The sequence below is a fragment of the Paramormyrops kingsleyae genome, chromosome 15 (assembly GCF_048594095.1).
Source record: "Paramormyrops kingsleyae isolate MSU_618 chromosome 15, PKINGS_0.4, whole genome shotgun sequence".
NCBI lineage: Eukaryota > Metazoa > Chordata > Actinopteri > Osteoglossiformes > Mormyridae > Paramormyrops > Paramormyrops kingsleyae.
The window spans coordinates 8622677-8645013 of NC_132811.1; the positions used below are offsets into that span (position 1 = coordinate 8622677).

A 22337-nucleotide genomic window follows, 5' to 3' on the forward strand; every position below is an offset into this window, starting at 1 on the left:
GGCTATCTTAAGTGATGATGATGATGATGATGATGATGATAATGATGATGATGGTTATATAATTATTATGCATCGAATTTCCATTCTCTAGTGTATTAACAGTTATTTCACGTAATGCTGTCTTCCACCTGTGCAGATGTGGAACTGTCAGAGGGTCAAAATTCCAACACCCCAGAAGAGCTCACAAATCTGTTAGCCTATATTTCTGATATGCCCAGAATTTATCCTAAAGTCTTGGTATCATCAGTAGTTTGTTTTAAGTCTTGTAACAATGATGTGAACTTTTGCACATTTTGCCTAAGCAAAGAACTGCTACTAGTTTCATGAGATGATTGCTTTATTGCAGATGGCCAATGCTTATGATATCGCTGAACTTGATTGTCCTCAAGTATGACAGCAAGGAAGAATTTAAAAGCAGTGACAAAAGGAACATGTCTCTGATTTGCTTGTTGTAATAGGTGTAGAATAATGTCAGACAGGTAAACTAACAGGTCAGTGTATATGTATGTAAAAGGTAGGTCTATATGTATATACAGTACAAGGCACCAAGCCATCGTGTTAAATTTTGAAACTAATATACACATTATATACAACACATATCCATTACATAAACATACAATATTTTAAAATGACAGTGTTGTCACATAACATGTATGTTTAAAATAAATCACTTTCATTTATTTTCTTGTTTCGTTTGATTTTTTGTTTACAGCAGTACCAGGAGATATTTACAATAAAATTACTTAACTGTAGTTTTAAAAACATAGTGTGACCTTGTGTTGCCTTGTGAAAATTGTAAAAAAGCAGACATATACTTATGACTACGAACTATACTTGAAATAGAAAATTTTATATTGCATTTAATATTCTTTTGCAAAAAAAAACAAAATGCCACATTGGTAATTTGCACATTTGTAGTTCTACTTCCCTCTAGTGGTCAATATGATGATCCAACTCTTCAAATAATCTAGCAGAAATCCATTAACAAGCAAATTGAGAAACAGAAGGTTGCAAGCTCCAAATTAGATTCATATTTACAAATTAGATTCATAAAAATTTACCTGAATGGAAAATGTATTTTGCATTAGACATAACATCATAGAAGTTATGAAATAACAATAATAATAAATAAAAACACAACTATTTATTATAAGTAACAAGAGGTTCATCCAACTATTCATTATAAGTAACAGGAGATTCATCCAACCACTTTATCCTGGTCAGGGTAACAGGTAGACATAGGAGGTGAGATTCATAAACTACGTTATTGGTGCTTGCAGGTCAGATGACTCAGCAGGATCTAAATTCTCTCCAATATTCATTAACACAGTAAAAACAAACTGGATCAACAACTGCTCAGGAATAGCTTAAGGATAAATCAATTTTTGTGAACACCAACTTCCACATCATAAATAGGAAATAAACCCTCAGAAACAATATATTCAGTGTTGCACAAAACAGATTAAAACTAAATATAGCAACATGGAGTGGCCAGCTGTAACCGGATAGTGAGACCTAACCAATTGCTCTTCCCGTAGGTTCATTCCCAAATATAGCTTTCTCGTACAGGCCCATGACTGTTACAATCTTGGAAAGCAAAGTTGCAAAATGACAACATAAAGTACATTTTCGGACTCAGACAAAGAATCTTATAAACAGCAATTTCATGCTAAGTGCCAAATCCAGGTTTATATGATACTTTTGTTTTGGTGATACAGTAAATATGCTCATCGCCTACTAACTGCTTATTCACTTAGCGTCTTGGTATGTATGATAAACAAGCAAACAAAAAATAAAGTGAAGTACTCCAGTCTGCACGCACCTAAGTCTGCATTTCAAAAGTCTGGATCCCTACAAGACAATACTACTTTGTACAGTGTTTTTTCTAAATTTGTAGATTTTCTAAATCTACTGTAAACAATGTACATTGCTACTTCATTGTCCATGTACACTAACCCACTTACACTATACAATTATACAATTTTCTTCCTGATTGCCTTAGTCTATTAATGGTTATTTTTACTTTTAAAAAGCTTTAAAAGCTTTTCTTTCTCTACTTCTTTTTACTGCACAGTCCAGGAGTGACTTAGGTAATATATTTCACTGCATAACATGTATGTGACAAATAAATTATCCTGAATCTTGAATCTTGAGCAGGATGCTAATCCTATGCAGTACTATACTGTTAACATTTTAAAAAAATAAATGTAGGTTAAAATCAAATATCAAATTCTGCCCATAAGGAGCAAGAAACTGTGTATTTGATAAAAAAAAACAAACCTGTAAACAGAAAGTTGCATTTTTGAGATATGACTTATGCTTCTCTCGCACCCTTGAGCATTTTATGTGGCTGTACAGCTGTGTTTCACAAATTAACAACTTAATTTTACTAAAGACATGTAATTTTGAAACATAATTACTGTGTTGCCATAGGCTGAAGCAGAATATAAGAAAAAAACATATGCCATAAAACTACTTTAAACACATTATGAGTATGGGGAATGCAGAGGTGATTCTTGGGACTCTGGGGGCCCAAGGCAAAAAAAATAAAAATACTCCATGGGCCCCCCAACTCCCCCTCTCCTGAGATGGTAAATTTTATTAGCATTAGTGTGAAGTCTAATAATAGCGCTGATAAAGAGAATTTAATCAATTTAATATGTTTTTGTGAAAAACAGAGTACACAAATAAACAAAGTACTATGTAATTGGCTGTCCTTGGGGCCCCTCTCAGCTTGGGGCCCCAGGCCATTGCCTGCCCTGCCTGTCCTGTTGCTACGCTTCTGAGGAAGACTAGACCAATCTTATAAATTCACATGGTCACATTCCTTAATAAGCCATTTAATACAGTATGTTAGCAGTCTTTTTACTAGCATCCTGTGTTCCCCTAGCTTTGTCCTATTATTCCTTGGATAGGTAATAGGCTCTCAAAGGGTTGAAGGTTGGATGGATGAATGTTAGGATATAATACTTATATGCTCCTGAGACTTTATGCAATAAATATTCTTTTCATTTTTGTAATAATGATGTAGCACTTTACATTTAATCCTCAATTATAAACTGGAATTGTGATGTATCATTTTTTTTAGGATTAAATGTAAAGGGCTACACCGTTATTACAAATGCTTATGCTAATTAGTGGGTATCATGAGTAAAAGCGTTAGTACAGTAGGTTCTCTGGATTCCCTTGCTTCTAATGTGAAATGCTCCATTAAAGTACGTTAATGTAACTTTCAGCCCTTTGAATTTTGAACTATATCACCAAAAACGGTGGTAAAGGCATGGTACAAACATGAAAAGTAATTAAGATTTCATCGTTAGCTTTATGTGCCTGATAGCTGATTTGAAATAATTTGATTTGATTTGAAATGCTTTTAGCATACATTTTATACCATACCATCTTAATGGCTAGACCTTAAACCTTAAAAACACAATCCCAGATCAAAGAACAAAATCTTTCTGGATGATCTAATGTCTAAATCATTTACGTACTCTTTTAAAAGGCAATAAGGTAGCTTATGACTCAAGGTCCTTATAATTATTATTTTTGTGTTCTATTTAGTATATTTTACAGCAGTATTACGAGCTTTTTAATGCATATTCTTCCTCTTCTTTTAAATGTCTGTGTCAGCACCTCCAGGAAAAGCGCCGTGTGAATGAGTTATTATTACCTAATCTCTTTCAGTCATTCTGTAGGGTCCCTCTCCATGGTGCGTCCACCTTACTGTTTGTGCTGGAAACCGCAACTATGGTAACAGAGTGGGTGTCATTATTTCTCCTAATACACAACAACACGTATTGATATTGAATACAGCACCCAGTCGAGTTTTGGTCATTTTATCTTCTTTGATATTTTGCAATAAAAAATAACATTGAACAATTCAATTTTTTCTACAATTTAATAGAAAATGGAACGTTGCTCCCCCCTAAACGGAATGGTTCATACCATGCGCGCTTTAACCCTCGATTTTTAGTGGTATTGATAGTGAGGACAGTTCTATAGATATTTCTGGTGTGTTCAAGTAAAGCGAAACAGATTTAATCATGTTATAAATTATTTCATAAAGTAATTATTTTAGGTCAAATGTGCGTTGGATTTACCGATGACATGCATTGAAATCAAATCTTTTGCCAAAACCGGACTCTGGATAAGGTACGTCTCGAATGTTTTGCATGGTAAACATTTTAAATGCCTTTTATGTTCTCAGTGATTTTAAGAAATATCATTTGTTGTTATTGCTGTGAAATGCTAGCGAAACGGTCAACTTTGTACATGGAGGTATCGCTGGTGTGAAGCACCGTTTGCAATCTTATTACGGCACTCCAGACCGATGCTGTTTCCATTGACAGCATCGGCGGTCCTTATTCATACTGAATCATAGCGATGCTGCTTGCACGTCCTGCTAGCCTGTGTCTAAAGCACTGAGCTCCACATATCGTTTTTTAAAACAAAGTTGCCATATATGGTATAATAACAGGCGAACTGGCCTGTGGCCCGCGAGCTTGTTTATTACCGATGAGAGCTGCACCTTACTGGAGAGCACAGCAGGTTAGCGCTGGCTGTTAGCCTATGCGGCTAAATGCTATTTCATTTAACTTTTTTCCCCCCACTTACAGCCGTCATTTACTCGTCCATTTATTTCATAAGCATTAATTTTACACCGCTTTTCACCTCGAAGTTGCTCTCTCCACAATTACAGGCACAAATGTTTCTCTAATACGGCTAGCTGGTATGAGAAGTGACCGCACCGGCCTCTGTTTATGTGGATGCTAACCGCACCCGGACTGCCTGCACTTTTAAAAGCCTAGTTGGTTAACTAGCTACTACAGACCTCTGATTGTCATCTTATTATTATCATTATCGCTGTTTCACTCTGTTCTCCCTTGCCTTTCGTATAAGTTATAGTTTTTCCTCAATGCCTGTGAGGATGACTTTCATTTATGGTGCTACTGTAATAAGTAATTATTTTATGCCCGTATAATTGTGTTAATATGAAATATTTAACTAACAAGTAAACGTGTATGTGAATGCACGGTGCCACAGTTATTAGTTGGTATTTTAACCTCAATGGCATTGGCGTTGTCTCGGGTTAAAATGGCCTGAGGCCCTGTAATTACAGTGAGCCTGGGAACAGCCGGGTAAAATGTATAATTTACAACAGACAATCTGCAATGACTTTCGGTCTTTTTCAAATATTCCCTATAATCGGGTCGTTATCAGTAGTAAATGCATTTGTTTACTTTGATCAGGAATGCGGACTTAGGTATCATTGATGAAAATGACGATGCATTGTTAGGACAAAGGCAGGAATATGCATGAAAATGAGTCTCAGAACAAAATAAGATCTGTCCTTAAGAAAACGTTACAAAGTTACCCAGAAATAGCATTATACTAGGAAACCTTTTATGGCAATCTATGAGCCTCAGGTCCATGGCCTCAGACATCTATTGTTATATGTTATTTGTCGTGTATTCTATTTTTATTGCGAATAAATAACATCTTATCACATTTACACATTTTACAGATGCTTTTGTCCAAAGTGACATACAAATGAGCCAATTGCACATTACAAACATACGTGGTGTCAACGGGAGTCTACTAAGCGTAATTGCAGCTAGGCTGAGCTTCCAATGAATGCCCAGGTATGTACTGTAAGCAGTACTGGAGCAGGAGATACACAATGACTTATGACAAAGCAGGAACCTAATAAGACTATTCAAGGACCAGAAGTGCACCATAAGACCATTTAGAGAATGTAAAGAGGGATCAGGTTAATAACCTATTAACCTGCATTGTCCCTCTAAGTTGATGTAGGTTGTTTGATTAGTGAAGTTTAATATGCAATTCGCAGATTTTCCCAATATGACCTGCTTTTGCATAGTATCAGTGTATGCCAGGAGATATATCATTCTGCGTTGATGCGCGCAATGTGAGTGATGCCCGTGGTTCAGTATCCCGCATTTCCAATCTGGGCAAAAGGGTGATTACGGACCCTAGAGGCAGGGGTTGACCTACGTTGGATTTCTGTCCACGATAGGGCATACACCTACACATATTGGGCAACTGCAACTGATAGACGCTTATTTACCTGCATGTCGTACAGTGATAAACTCCACACACATAAAGCTAAGGGAAATAGTCAGACCCCCAGCACTGGATGCGTGAGGCCGCAGTGTTACCCATTACGGTCATATAAAGTGCAGTGGTTCATCAAGTAGTAAGTGCAGTGTCCCTAACATTGTCATCTCTGCTTGTCATCAAGCATTCAGTTCCTGCTGCTATTTGCTTTTACTCACTCAGTTTCTTTTTTTTTTTTTCTTCTCACTCAATTTCTGCTGCTACTAGGCATCTGAAGATGTCCGCTTTTGTGTATATACATATTCACATGTATACATTTATATATTTTTCTTATATGGCATAGTTTGTTATTGCTATATGTTACAGGTTATGCTGCTTTTGCTCATCTTTGATTGTCCGCTTTGCTGCTGTAACAATGCAAAATTCCCAAATATCTTTGGGAAATATCGTTATCACCCCACTTGAAAAATATAGAATTCTTTTGGCTGACATAAATTGATTTGTTAAACTGCTAAAGCATTTATTGTGAACTTTGAAGTTGTTTTCCTCTTTGTTTGGTTAGTTTTTGCTCTTATGCTTACCCCAATCCTCAGCAGTGTCTCTCCCAAAGTGCAAAACTCACTGCATGAACATAGACTGTGACATATTTTATCTGCAGCTGCCTTGTTAATTTCACTTTGTATTATAAGATATAGGGCTCTTAAAGCAGCATTTGCTTACCTAAAACCCTGTAATTTCCTGGGTGCGAGCAAATCATGATAGAAATCAAGGAAGACCAGCTGCCTGACCCACCTGATGGAGCACAAGCTAATTTGCATTCTCTGAGCCTTCTTGCCATTGCTGATGTGCCACAGCAGGGATCTAACCGGATCCCCGCTGCAGGCCCCTCCGCTGGCTTTGATTGATGCAGGGAGGGTTACTGTCTCGTTCCTTGCTACCCCAGATTTGGCAGCTCAACCCATCACCCTCCTGCTCTTTTAAGATTTAGCAAAAATAAAAGTCTATGGGGGAAAGTTTACAGCGTTCAGAATTTAAATGCAATAAATTGAGAAAATTTGTTGAGTTCTGCATCACAGAGTCATTACACAAACACAGTTTGTGTGTCATCTGTTTAATTTAGTTTCCAGTAATATTCAATTAAACTATTAAGCACATCGCCAGTGTTGTTTATGTCCTCTGATATACATCACAGATGTGTAGATCTGTTAAGACAGCAACAGTAGATTTTATCCATCTATCCATCCATCCATCCATCTGTCACTCTGCCTGCCTACCTGCCAGTGAAGTTGACACTTATACAGTAGAACATTGGAACTTGAATGTCTCTTCACTTAACTAACTCAGATCTCGAGTGGGTCAGTCAAATTTCATTCTACTTGTACCTTGACTGAAATCTTGGAATTCGACCGTTTGTGCTAAAACTTTTACGGGTCAAGACACATTCAACTATACCAATTCGGATCTTGAACGGGTCGGTCAAGAAAAATCTAACTGCAACCCATCCGAAAACTCAGAACACAGCAATACAAGACAGACCTGCTAAAACTTGTATGGATCGAGATGCATGTCCCCTTCCAAACAATAACCCCTCCATTCCTCCTCTCCACCTGCCACTTCCAGTTTGCCATCAGCTCACCTCAGGACAGGTAACGTGCCTATAAATTGTCATGTATTTTATGTTTATTGCTTTTGTATGTGTCCTTTGTCATGTGTATTAATTTAATATTGATTGTTAATGCTTTTTATCATTAAATTGGTAGGTAGATATAGGTAATTATTTGGAGGCTGGAAGAGATTAAATTAATTTACATTATTTCTTATGGGGAAATTCGACTTGGACCTCGACCAAATCACCAAAGTCGACCAGCCTTCTGGAATGAATTAAGTTTATGTTCCAAGGTACCACTTTTTGTTATGTGAATGAAAATTTTCAGGTTTTTAGGGAAATATAAGCATTGATCATTGCCAAAATCACAAAATGAATTCATCCCCCCCTTTCTGCTTTTTAGTGTTGTTATTGATTTTTTTAAACAATATTACAGTATCACAATCTGAAATGCATGAACCTTTCCTACACAACGTAAAAAAATAATCAGAAAATGGATTGTTTTGCTTTGCATAGTTGCATGTCATTGTTTAGTTAGTTATAATCCTGCGCTGATTATCAAATGATCTTTGAATACAGACTTGATCACATGATGAGGAAAAAGTCGTATAATACGTTGAGTATTCTTTACATCAGGGCTACACAATATCACATCACGATATAATTGTGATTATATGGCGCATGCACAATAATCATCAGGGCTTTATATGTCGGGAGTAAGCATTTGTCTGGACACCAGCTTTGTGGTACTATATGGGTGTTTACTTGCGCTTTGTTAAGCGGAGTAGTAGTATGCTTGAAATGTTAATGAGAGACATATTGTGATACCCAAAAGTTAGTAATCTGTATAGATTCGGCAAATCCCAATGTTTATTTAAAAACGATTAGTGTAGCGCACCACATACTGCTGTTTTGTTAAATCATGGAAGTGATAAGCACTGAAGTGGCAGTGGAGGAAGGGACAGCTCAACAGCCACAACAGCTTTTTAAAGAGGAGATATTGTGGATAAACAATGTAAAAAGACGTTGGTGGTGTGATGGTACTTTTTGCAGTTTCAAGTTGACACGTTTATTAAACATAAGGATATTACTATTTGTATGTAAACGTTTTCCATTGATTTAAGTATAGTGTTGCATAACAGTATGTCCTTAGTGACCGTTGGTATATTTGCAGAAGAAAAGCTTTTTGCCTTCTATTGCCATACGTGTAAAACTGGCAAAGCAGAATGCTGATAATTCACAATTGTAGAACCAGTAACAGTGCATGTTGGGTGTTACAGTGGCCATAGTGTGCTTGCCTGTAGACTTACTCTTAGGTGTGTTTCACTTCTTTATTTTTCCTGCATCCCTCAGGACCTTATTTGCTCTTTCCAGGAGATCCTTTGTCTTTTTTTGCTGATCCATGCGGCTTTCATTTCCATTCCCGACTCCCAGCGTGCGGTTTATCGGCATGGGTGTAAAAAATAATATTAAAAAGCTGCATTCAAGCTATTCTCCTCCCAGCCCCTTCCTACCTGTGCTGTATTTGCTTCTGAAGCAAAATAACAAACCTTTTTGAAATACCATTATAACAAAAATAATTATTATAATAGCTGGTGAGCGTCTGACCTGTTGTAGTAGTGAGCCCTTAGTAGAGATCACTAAGTAGTTCATCTCCAGCAACCCTGGCAAGCTTCAGTGTATTTGAATCAAAGTGTCACATTTTGGGCAGCCAGGCCTCATTATTAACCATATTGCTTTCCAGAATGACAAGGGTAATAATTCCTGGCAATAATACATCCTGGGAGGATAGCCAGACCTATTTGTACATCTGATTTGTCATTAAAGACAGAAACCTAGGCCAGATGCTTTTTTTGTGCAATAAGATAAATAACTTGTATTTTCTGAATATTGTATTCATAAAATGTTGTTGAAGAGTCATCAATCATATATTTATATTTTCTGGTTCGTTTTGAATTAGATACAAAACAGAATTGGGATTCAGTGCTATAATTCAGATTCAGCTTTTTGAACAATTCTGCAGTCCTAGTTGTCACCAGCAATGAATCACTTTATTATAGCTTGTAAACAGAACAGCCATTAATACTCCACAGCAGAGATAATCTTAGTAGTAATATTACTAAATAAAGACTAGATTCTAGGTTAAATTCTTCATTGCCACACAGTGGGGTTGGTGGAATTGTCTCTCACTACGGCAGAATGAAATTAAATTATTCCCAAAGCAGCTCCAAAAGCAGAGCAGTACAAGTATAACATACATGGAACCAAGACGTGCAGAATCACATTAACACGTTTGCCTGTGGGTTTAAGCTGGGTGCCACCATAATACAAGGGGCCCTTGCTCAGGACAGCTAGGAAACGAAGGAAAGAGCTTGGTGCTCTGTGGGCAGTGGGGAAGAAGCTAAGGTTGAATCTGGCTGCTGTTCTGCAGTTATATGAAGCGGCGTATAGGGGGGAGGCTGGTTATGAGATGACCTCAAAGGCACCACTGCAGGTGTTACAAGGCATTTCAGCAGGTGTAGAAAAAGTTGTTCACTGTTTTGCTTTTGTGCTTTTGTCAGTATTTCCATAATGCATGTTGAAGGAGGATTTTGAGTTTGAATTACGGTTGCATGACACTAATGCTGGAGTTGTAGGTTGTCTAAAAGTTTATTCTTTGCTTTTCTCTGTTATTCTCTATTAAACTATTCTCTATTGCTCTATTAAAGGGCTAACAGTGATTATGAGGAGTGTTGGGTTCAGATCATGTCTGAAGCCAGTTCTGATCTGCATATTTTTTGTTGTTGCTTTTGACTAATTGCTGTTGTTAGTGAAACAGGCCACCGCTCTTTTGATCTCCTAGCAGTACCCTTATCATTGTTCAAGATGAGGACCCCAGCTGTGATGTCATCGGTGTAATTAACCTCTTTACTGAGGACTTTAGGGACAGGAATTGTTTAAAGCTGTGAAGATGTCAGGAACTTTCTGCAAGGGAAGGGAAATGTTAATGAAGACATCCTTAAAAAAAGCAGTTCTTTATTCACCATAAATGCTATAATTCCTTTGAAAACCAGGGCTTCCTGATGGTTTACAACTTTAGCTTTTTAGTGGTATATCTTCGCAGACATTTATGCAAGTTCTAATGGTATCAGTATAAAGAGAGGATCAAGTGGAGTTAAATATATCTCAGTTAGTGCATTTAAGAGACCTTCATGTCTATTTAACATCTCAGGAGCACACCTTGGCAGATTTTGGTCTTGCTTTGTGGTTTTTAATTTCTGCTTGTAGAATGGAATAAGAGTAATCGTGCGGTCTGCCTTGGTCAGCAGTGCATCACAGGAACCAGAGCTTAGTGCCTATCCCAGGCAGCACAGGGCAGCTGGCCTGGATGCGCCCTGGGTGGGATGCCAGTCCATCACAGGGGACCCACATTATGGGCGATTTAGACATGCCAGTTAGCTTAACTACATGTCTTTGGACTGCGGAAGGAAATCTGTGTGACATGGGGGAGCATATAAACTCCACAACACAAAGCAGAGGTGAAATTCGAACCCCCGGCCAGGGAGTTGTGAAGCACCAGCGCTACCCACTGAGCCGTCATGCACAGGTGGATCATTTAGGCGTGCGATAGCGTTAGCAAAATTAAAATCACACGCTAGAATAATCATAAAACTGGGATAAAACCTTTGCACATAGTGGGGATCTGCAGTTCTGCTTCGTATAGGACTCTGTTAGAGTCTACTTGTAGTAGTATATAACCACTAGCTAGCCCAATTGACAAAGACACTCAGGGAAGATAAAACACTTTGTATTTCATGGAAATTAAGTCAGTGTTGGGAGAGCCAAAGTGGCCTGTTGCAGTACATTTGTTACAAGAGCGCTGATTTGTCACAAGGCCCTTTGATTTACGAAGGACCGGACAGAGCTGTCCTCTCCATGAATTGCAAACCCAGTGGAGTCTGGAACTGAGTCATCCAGTCAGGTGTCCATCAGGCAGAATATTACTCGTAATTCTACTGGACTTGAATGGCAAGTAGGAATCTTTATGTTTTTTTTCTTAGGAGAGCAGACAGACTCACTGTGGGGTGCCTGCTGCATGGCCTGAGCATCTCCTAGATCAGCTTCTGGACTGGGTCTGACTTAATATCCATACTTACAGTTTCTGAGTATTCACTACTTAATGCAGAATACCCATCTTTTTGATTTTGGCTTAATTCTTTGCCTTTCCTGCTTTCCGCCATGTTCAGGGAATAGCTCGTCACAATTGCGTCGTTCTTACCCATGTACAGGCATTTTCTGAATGTTCATCCTTTAATGATCACTTCTCCAAGTGCGAGGCGCTGAGACGTGGCATCAGATGACTGCTGATATGACTGATGAGGATCATCAGGTGCTGCATTTGTCTGGGTTATGAACGCTTATGATAAGGGACAGATGCCAGTGCTTAAGTGTATCTGCTAGTAACAGTGTTTACATCTACTGTGCTCCATTGATGCATATGCAAATTTATATGATGATTACAGCATCATATGTCATAGAGTCATCGATAGAGATCAATAGGGCAATAACTAGGGAAAGTGCATAGTACAAAAGGAAACCAGCAACATTCTTTGCAATTGCCCAGTACTCTACAGAAAAGACTGGTTCAGTGTCAGTCCTTGAGCGAGAGAAAAAGCGGGGTATTATTCAGATGGAGCGTTCTGAGGAGTAAAAGGATGTTTTTGTTAAAAGCCTGTATCTGTCTCCTCTCTGTCAAAGTGAATCAGACGCATCTATTTTCTCTCTGTGCACTAATTCTCAACTAGTCTGAGAGCATAATGATTAAGCTTGCTGCGCTTTCAAAGTCACCTATGAAGTTAGCCAGCTCGACACATCAATATCTCTACCTATGTAAGTAAAATATTCTGTGCATTTTTGTAGAAAGAGAAATGGTTGTATTGTTTAAGACTAGTGAAAGAGTTATTTATAGATATATCTACAGTACTGTGCGAAAGTCTGAGGCAGTTGAAGAAAATGTTTGCTCAAAAAACAACAAAATTTAACATTAGAATATAGGTAGGTGAACAGTTTAAAAGACAATAAAAAGTAGCAACAAGAATTCTCCAAAAAGTCACTAATATCTTATTAATAACTCAACGAGGTATAGATTAGAGAAACAAGGGGGGCTAGTGGTCGAGTCTAGAAACACATGGGTGTATTGGATAGTTACTGCAAATACTGAGATGACTTTAGGAGAGGTTTTTCAATGGCTGAGCTAACACACGTTGACAAATATTCTTTTACAGCATCAATTTAACATAATTTTCTTTGACTGCCTAAGACTTTCGCACAATACTGTATTTCCTGAAAATGCTTTCATTATTCGCTAACTGGTCTGATAAACAATCATTTGGCATTTTGCTAAAAATAAAACTGAAAATGATAATTTCCCTGCTCAGCTGACAGATGTCTAGGAAATGTACTTCTAGATTTTCTGTTACACACAGAATAAAATCTGCTGTGTGTTATTCTGAAAAGATAACCAATAAGGAATATGTAGCACATTAAATAAAAACAATGAGATTATGAGATAAATAAACATAATGAGAATTTGGTCATTTTGGTAATATGATTATGCTGCAGGCGACTGAAAAGTGGTAACACAAATAAGAAACTTGAGGCAGGTCTTTCGCCACACTGTCCATTGATTAGTTATTGACCATGTTGACACTCTGTGGCATGATGCCATAATCTCTTATGTTACGAACTGAGATGGGATGGATTTGTCAGGCGGCGTGTAGCCTTGGAGATTTGCAGATAGAAACTGGGTTAAATAGAGGGCTCGGGACCCGAGCTGTGCTGACAGAGACTCTATTCATGATGAAATGGGGATGAGCAGAGGACAGCAGCTGTAGGATTCTGTGCAGCAGTACCAAGTGACGGCTGTCAGTCATTGTCAGCCGCAGCTGTCTTCCAGCAAAGGAAGGGTACTGCCAATATATGGGTTGGGAGATTTTTTTCTATAAATCATGCATGCGGTTTTCCCTCACCATACATACAGACTACTGAAAAATACATTTCAGGGGACACTTTAGGACAGTTTGTAGGGTTCTAACGCCAGGAGCGAAGGAAGATTTATTAGACTCAAAATTCGCCAGCTGTGTACTGAGCGGGTGAGACATTTGTGTCCTACAGATACGCCCTAAAATGATGGCAATGTCTGAGACATGATGAAACTGTGAGTTAAACTGGCTAGGAAATAACATCAGTAAGGGGTTTATAAAACCGGAAACGATTCACAGCATAGACAGCTATGGAAGAAAGAGTTATAAAGGAGAAAAAATAAATTAGAAAGTTGAATTATAAAAGCAGTAGCATTGAAAATGTAGTCATCCCTTTTCCCAAGACATGGCATGCCCTATTAATGGGGGAACAACAGTTAAAATAATAGTGTTTTATTCTTCTTTGCCCCCCTAGTGAGAGAATCCACTTTTTTTTTTTTTTTTTTTAAACAAATTTCTACTAAGTGCTGTGTAGCAGATGATTCCCCATGTCTCGCGGGAGGGTTGGAAAGTGCTCCGTGCCCCGCGGCGCTGAAAACCATGCCACAGTCAGTTCGTTGAGGTCAGCGCGTAATGCGGCTGTGCGGAGGTAGTCTTACTGCGGGGGCTGAACCGAACACCACCCCAGGGATCGGCGATGTCTGCGGCCACCTTATCAGCGCTCCTAGCTGCTGCACAGCGGACGGCCGCCTGATCCCGAGCTCACATCGTGTCATGTGACTGAAGTAGGGTTACAGTGTGGGTTACTGATAGGTGAATGAATACAAATAAACAAACCGTGCTTCCATTACCTATTTTTTTGTATTATATTTTAAAGGGATGCAGATCTATCATGGTTTATGATTACAAAACTCTTTTAAAAAAATTTATTAGAAAACATGTGACCTGTAATCTTATGTATTGCAAATAAGCTAGCACGAAATTAAACCTACACAATTAGAAGGCTTTTTTTTCTAAAAATAAATAAATAAATAAATAAATAAAGTAAAACGCTGCCATTTTTACTCACTGGCCGCTAGAGGATAGTGTTGCTCTATTTTCGAGGATGATATTCTAAAAATGTTCTTGACTAAATGTGTCAAAGGTATGCTGGGTATTTTGAAAAGGTTTATTACACTTTAATTGGCAACTTTTTGTTAGCATTAGTAAGGTAGTAATATCTTAATGTGTTTATTAATAAATATATAATAAAGAATGGATTTCTCTCTATGATTCTGTTTCATAAAGGTGACAAGTTGATTTTTATGTGTTAATATCCAGTCGTACATTAGAAAATTAAACAAAACCACCAAATTAATGGCTGCGTATTTTTTTTCACCTCAAGTGTTGGTCTTTTTTAGCCTGAAGTCATCTCCCCAATCGTTATCCTCAGGATTATAAGGCAGTAGGGTGTTTAATCATCAATTTTTCTTTTTTTTTCCTGGAATGCAAATTCTCTGTAATGTAATAATTCTGAATAATGCATTTTTCCTCATTTCCTCTAAGGGTAAAAAGGGGCTTCTGCTGATTAAGGAGCTGGCAATGGTACAAAAAGGTTACTGAAACAGAAGACGAAGTTGGTCAGCACACAACAGACTGAAACCTCTGGACTCTGCTGGAAAATTTAGTGTTATCCGTTGGTCCTTCCACCTTTGAGATGCCCTCCCTTCCCAATGATGGAGGTGTGTAATCTGGAGTAATAAAATGTTCAATTGTGTTTTTATCGCATCTCGTCGTCACATTGCCAAATGTGCTTCGTAATGTGATGTTTGTCTCTGACCCCTTTAATGTACGCCACCTGCAGAAGATCAAGGGACGTCCCCTATGAAGCCACCTCCCATGCTGTCGTATCAGAATGTTGGGAAGAGGAAAGGACGCACAAAGAAGAAGAAGGGAATCATCACGGCCAACATAGCTGGGACCAAGTATGAAATTGGTATGCAGTGCAGCTGTGGCAAAAACCAATATGAATAAATATGGTGGGTTTAATATGCAGTATGTCTGCTGGCAGGCAGCTGACTGACTGTATCCACACAATCAGTTAAAAATGACCAGGTACAATAAAATATATAATATAAAATAGCACAACGTCTTTGCAGGACAGCATGAATAGCTATGTTTCGTCTGATTTTTTTCTGGCCTTTGGGAAAGTTTTTTTCCAAATGGATTCAAATGACTAGTACTGGACCTTCCAGTTTGTAAAGACATACATTACATTAATTAAGACCTTGTTTTGTTAGGGCACATGAATTTTTCATTAGTCGCTGAATAATGAATACTTATTGGATTAATGTCTAAATGCACGAGCCACCTATCTCTCATATATTCAGTTTCCACTAGAATTTAAATGCATTATGGACTATTAATTCATCTTTTTGAGAAGGCATTAGGAATTTCAGCACTGCGGCCAGATGATTAGTAGAACATATTACTTCAGTCTGTAGATACACGAGGTTTGAAATTGATGCCTTAAACCAAGTAGAAGGGAAGAATATGAAGTACAGATAATTCAGGACGGTCAGGGTGAACATTGTTAGGTACTAAAGGCAGTATAATATTTAGTTTTAGTATTCATTTCCTTAGTAGATATCCTCATTCTGATTGACACCCGAAAGGCAGATCAACAGAAAAAAAATTGGAACACGATTCAAAGAGCCGTGACAAGGTTAATGACTACTTGAAAAACAGCAACATACAACCTAGTGGGACATGTAATTTACAGTGGATAATGGCGCAGAAGAGCTGGGCTGGTTGGTAGGGGCAGCCGATGCCCCCAAACACCTGACCTCGCGGCACAGGAAGCTGCTGATGTGAGCTTAGTTAGTGGATCCGTTAGCGGACATTAATATCATAATATAATGTGTTAGACAATGCTACTCTTATACACGGTTTATTCCATCTTAAAGTGTGTTGTGACTGTATTGTCAAAGTCATTATGAAAGTACATTTTCGATCGTTGTATTTTCCTTGAATTATTAAAAAAAGACTTGCTGTTTTGTGCTCTCAGTGCGCATCGTAATCGGCGAGATGGCTTTCCTGAAAACGAAAGACGAAGACGAGACGGCCAATCTCATCTGGAACGACTCTGCCGTGCAGCACGAGAAGATTGCTGAGCTCAGGAACTATCAGGTGAAGCCCGTTTATTTAAAGAGGCGACGTGGCGTGTGGGTTGGGTGGCATCGGGTCGTCTTACAGAACCTCGTGCGGAAGTACGCTCGTTTACGGTGCTTACAGGGTTTTAACTTTCTGAGCATTTTGTGGGATGTGAGCCTGGTTATCAGTCCATGTCTTAACCACTAGGCCACCTGCTGTCCTTATTTAGCCTTAAGAGAGTACATCGTTTTTTTCTTTTTTTTGCTTAATACCTTCACAATGACTAGCTAAAGTTAATGGGGGATCAGAATAGATTTGAGGAGGGCTCACAGGTTATAGAAGGAATGTAATTTTTGCTACTTGGGGATTAGATGTGGGTAAGATGAGGTAAGCCTAATTACATGAAAGTCCAGCAGGGGGAACCCCATTGCTTGCAAGCAGTTTACCTTAAGGATGAAAGGAGGGTTCTGCTTTGCTTAATGGGGAAGCTCTATGGTGCAGTGCACCTGCGGCCGTAACCTAAAGCAGAGGCCCGAGACCCAGCAGCACGTCCCTGGCTCCGGCTGGACGGCCAGATTTGAGCATATCGCCAACAAGATACAACATGTATATGCTTGTAAAAAAAAATACACCAGTACTGTCATCTGTGTTTTGGGTATAATTTCGAAGTTGTAAATCAGCTATAAATAAATCAGGAGTTGGGGTTACATGTCAGCGCTAATTCTCGCGTTTGTCAAATGAAGTATATGTATAGTTTTTCAATCTTAACCAAACACAGAGGGCACTCAAACGCTCTCAGAGGACCTAATTAATGCAAGAGCCCAAAGAACAGATAAAGATGCCTTGATCTTTTTCACTCGTCACCTATTTATCATCCTGCCAGCTGCAAGCACAGAAAATCTTTTTTTTTTTTTTTTTTTAATGAAAGTTCCAGATTATTAAAAACCTATATATATTTTTTTTAAATTTGGGACCATATGTGAGGTTTCTGAGACTTCTGAAATTAAGCATCAGATGTTAGTTTTTCTTCTGGAGGTAGTTAAGCTTCTCCAGTCGCCTATACGGGACCTGGCACCTCTGTTCTGCATCAACTGTTATATTACTCATGGCTGTAATGATTCATTAAATTGACCGGAATGAAGGTGGTTTACCAGACAAATGGAACAGAAGGCTGGTGTGATGAAAAGTTGTATTTCCACCGTTTGACTTTGGTATAGAAATGCTTCAGGGTTCATGCACCATCCACCTCTTTTTGCAGAAGTCCTGTCTAAAGGATTTGCTAAGGACTTCATCTATAAAACACATATTCACTCATGCTGGAAGTCATAGGTTCATAAAGATCTGTTTATTTTGCATCTCACTCCTATGATGCCTGTCACACTTAGCTGTTTCTCGGAGTGATTGTAAGAGTTCTTCAGGGTCTCAGGATCCTAATTACGGGTGTCTCAACTGGATAGTTTTTGATTTCTTTCACAGTCTGTAAAATACATGTTCTTGTTTTTTTTTTTTCCCACTGATTTGTTCTGAAAGTTTGCTGTCAAGCTGCGGTTCATATGAGCCTAATTAACGGCTCTGTTCAGCCTCATTTGGTCAAAGTATACAGAAAACCCTTTTTTTTAGCATTCAAAGCAATTCATTCATCTGTCACTGCCTACAATTGCTGGAGCTCTGATGCAGAACCAATTACTCTGCCCTGAGGAGGAGAATTGATCGTTTTTTTTTTTTGTTTTTTGTTTTTAAATTAAAAACTATTTGGTAAACTAAATAAGTGTTAGGAAAGGTCTTATAGTCACCTTTTGTTTTGAGGCCGTAATTGAGCATAAATGTCAGAGCATTGTAATTTCGCTTCAAGCCCCGTGCTTTTTCCGAGACATTTTCTTGGTGTTGGGGGAAAATAACTTAATAGGTTTAACAACATTATTATTCTGTCATTTTGTCATTTATCACTACAGAGAATTAACCATTTCCCCGGGATGGGAGAAATTTGTCGGAAAGACTGCCTGGCAAGAAACATGGCCAAGTAAGTGTTTGTGTTGGATGGCATCCCGCTGTGGCCGTGAAGGTAGGCCGTGTCGGAATACAGATGGTACGGTGTCCCTTTCCTTCTGTGCAGAATGATAAAGAGCCAGCCTCAGGAATATAGCTTCATCCCTAAGACCTGGATCTTTCCTGCCGAGTATACCCAGTTTCAAAACTATGTTAAGGAGCTACGGAGGAAACGCAAGCAGAAGACCTTCATCGTGAAGCCAGCGAATGGCGCCATGGGTCATGGGTACGTTTGTTGGTAGTCCTGCTGGACTGGCTCTAGTCCTCATTGGTGTTGAAGGGTTATGGCACACTTGACGGTGGGTAAGTTTGTTAGTGACAATGATTTATTGACTGACTCTGGGTCAGGACAGGGCTGAGGGGTTAGGGCACACTAAGCTATGGGTAAGTTTGTCGGTGATGATGCTCGTCTGAGTGACTCTGAGCCTGGACAGGGCTGAGGGGTTAGGGCACACTAAGCTATGGGTAAGTATGTCGGTGATGATGCTCGTCTGAGTGACTCTGAGCCTGGACAGGGCTGAGGGGTTAGGGCACACTAAGCTATGGGTAAGTTTGTCGGTGATGATGCTCGTCTGAGTGACTCTGAGCCTGGGCAGGGCTGAGGGGTTAGGGTAAGCTTGGGCAGAATTTCTACAGCTGCTGCCTTATTACTCGAAGACCCAGTTTTCATTTTCCTCACCCGAAAAATTAGCTTAAAGACACAGTCATGGAAAATCTATTTCTCAGAGCTCTGGGCTTACAATTATTGAGTCTCCATATAAAATGCTATGAGGACATTGTGAGGTTATGTTTCATTTGAACATATTGCGTCAATTAAGCGAGTAAACACCTCAGGGCTAGAGGTAATATCTTAATTACAAATCTATAATGTTAACATATTCCGACTTTATTGCCTGAAATATTTTTCTTCTAAAACCAGTTGTTTACATATTTCCATTTATTTGGAGCCGTAATGTTAAATGTGGCACATTTGTGGAAGAAAGATATATTTGTACTTGTAACCTGACGGCAGGCGAAGTGTTAGTTCACAGCAGTGTGTTTAGAAAGGTCAGTAGGGTGAGTTGAGTCTGCTGGTGGGTTCGGCTCATTTCTCTGGTTGCGGTAGAAAATGGCAGCATCTCAGGCACAAGCTGAAAGGCGCTGTACTAACACTTTAGGCCAATAGATGGAGATATTGATACGCTGAAGTTATAAGCCTGCGCTTTTATTTTTCAAAGTCCCTCAGGTCCATGTGGATCACTGCTGGTATTATTGTACTGTAAGCTGTTATTTATTAAAGAATAAAAGTCTGCAAAGGCTGAATTATTACTATACATTAAGAAAGTGAAAGATAATTTAAGGTGAGTTTAGCAGGGGCTTTTGAAGGAGGATGAGAGATTAGATTTGAAAATTCACAGTGTGATACAGGAAATTAAGTTATATCTTCCACTGTAATTTATTTTCGGTCTGGAAGCCAAATGAAGTTATTGTTTATGTCTGAACTGAAGCTTGTTAAAAAGCATCAGGTTTAAATGCAGAATCCCAATGGCACCAAATTAAACAGGCACTGAGAGTGCTTTTTTGATTACCTGACAGCAGTGCTCATCAATCATGTCCTTTAATTTACTGCTACACCTACAAACAGGTTTAACCCAGTCCTCGCCTGATGTCTCATCAAATAGACCTTTGCATATTTACGAAGGTGATAATTCCCTTGATTTAACTATCACGTTTATGCTGGATTATTTATTTGTGCTTAAATGAAGTGGTGTGGATTTTGAGCAGCATCTGTGTTTGGAAAGTTAATTCATTTTTAACACACCTTTGCTTATTTTTATGTGGATTTTACCTATCAACATTTTCCTGTTGTGCGCTGTTTGTTAGCATCTGTGTATTTAGGTGTTTTTATATATATAATCTATTGTACTGTTTTGTTTGCCTAAACTATATGCAAGCTGTTGAAGAAATGTTCCAATAAATCACAGCAAAAGTGAAAGCGATAGGATGCAAAGCAATCTGGAACCCCACCTGGAGCGCAAGTCCTCCACCATTATTTTAAAAGTTCAGCCAAAAAACTGGGATTATGCTTTTGGGCTGGAAGCCTGTTACCGGGCTGTGGTGTAGTGGTACTGAATTCTCCTGGAAAAGGAATAAGGAAAGTGCCGTTGGTCTAAGCAGTCAGTTAATGAGATTCTTCTTTTGTTGGCTTGGAATTGTAACAACAAATAAACAAAGCCAAGCGCTTTTCAGTATTAATAGATATGTTTTGCCAATGGCATCTTGTTCCCTGAGTCAGTCTTTGGGGAGCAAACTGATTGAATCCCTCATTTTTGTCTCCATGTCAGGAATAGCTTGCTTGCTTTCCACACCACCAGTGACAAGGGGTCAATTCAGGGACATTTTATTACCTTCTGAAAAGTCCCAGTCTGTCCGTTATCCTGTTCAGAGTCAAAAACTTTGCAATTTAATGGTTTGGGTTTTTCGTTCAAAGTTCACCATTACTGGCTTACATTCTGGGAAACTCTGAAAGCATCACTTAGTGAACGTATGCAATGTGTGTCTGTCGTAGGATCTCTCTGATAAGAAACTGTGAGAAACTTCCAGCTCAAGAGCACTTCATCGTCCAGGAGTACCTTGACAAGCCTTTTTTAATGGAGGGCTACAAGTTTGACCTGAGAATCTACATCCTGGTCACATCCTGCGATCCGCTCCGCGTCTTCCTGTACAACGATGGCCTGGTGCGGATGGGCACAGAGAAGTACCACACGCCCAACGAGTCCAACCTGGTGAGGGAGCTGCATGTGCCAGCTGTCTCATTAAACATTAAAACCACTCCTTGGGTTCCTGCGTTGCCTTCCACAGCCCCCTCCATCGCATGCAGATCAGATTCTGTTACACACTGTCTGACACATAAAAGTGCTGCCTGACAGAGTGAGATTAATGAAGAATCTTTTACACCCTGATTGCACAAACAAAGCAGCAACTGGGGAGGGTGTGAAAGACTGAGACAGGTTTGGGAGACTCTTCGATTCCTACTTGTTATAGGTCCCAAAGCACCAAGAAAAGGGCAAAAGGCTGACACTGAATATGCACGTTTTAATGGAAAATTAGCAGAACTCCTGTCTTTATGCTGCACTGAATGAGGCTTAATGTATCGGCCATTTACAGTGATGGAAATGCAGTGTTTGATGTCCCTTTTCTCCCCACAAAGAATCAGCTGTATATGCACCTGACAAATTACTCCGTGAACAAACACAACGAAAACTTCGAACGAGACGAGACTGTAGACAAAGGGAGCAAGAGGTCCATCGGATGGTTCACAGAGTTTCTCCGCACCAACGATTATGATGTGACCAAATTCTGGGGAGATGTTTCTGTAAGTGCTCCCTAACCTCACATCGTAAATATTTTTGTTTTGTGACGACTTGGGGTTTAGTGACACTTCTGGGCTTACCTTGAATAATCAGACATAAGTTAAGCCTGTATCCTGCTGTGTTTCACACTATGCCATCTTTATGTAGTGGGTCCAGTGTTAC

General features: G+C 39.0%; 1 protein-coding gene across 1 annotated transcript in view; it reads left to right on the top strand.

Annotated features, from left to right (window-relative positions):
- The first annotated feature begins 3816 nt into the window (after window positions 1-3816).
- Window positions 3817-22337, top strand: part of ttll7 (tubulin tyrosine ligase-like family, member 7) — a 44487-nt gene continuing 25966 nt past the window's right edge. The window contains 8 exon segments of the mRNA XM_072699834.1: window positions 3817-4152; window positions 15190-15365; window positions 15488-15619; window positions 16691-16812; window positions 18729-18796; window positions 18890-19048; window positions 21371-21587; window positions 22013-22177. Coding sequence (XP_072555935.1) covers window positions 15341-15365; window positions 15488-15619; window positions 16691-16812; window positions 18729-18796; window positions 18890-19048; window positions 21371-21587; window positions 22013-22177 — 888 coding nt within the window. The 5' untranslated portion in view covers window positions 3817-4152; window positions 15190-15340.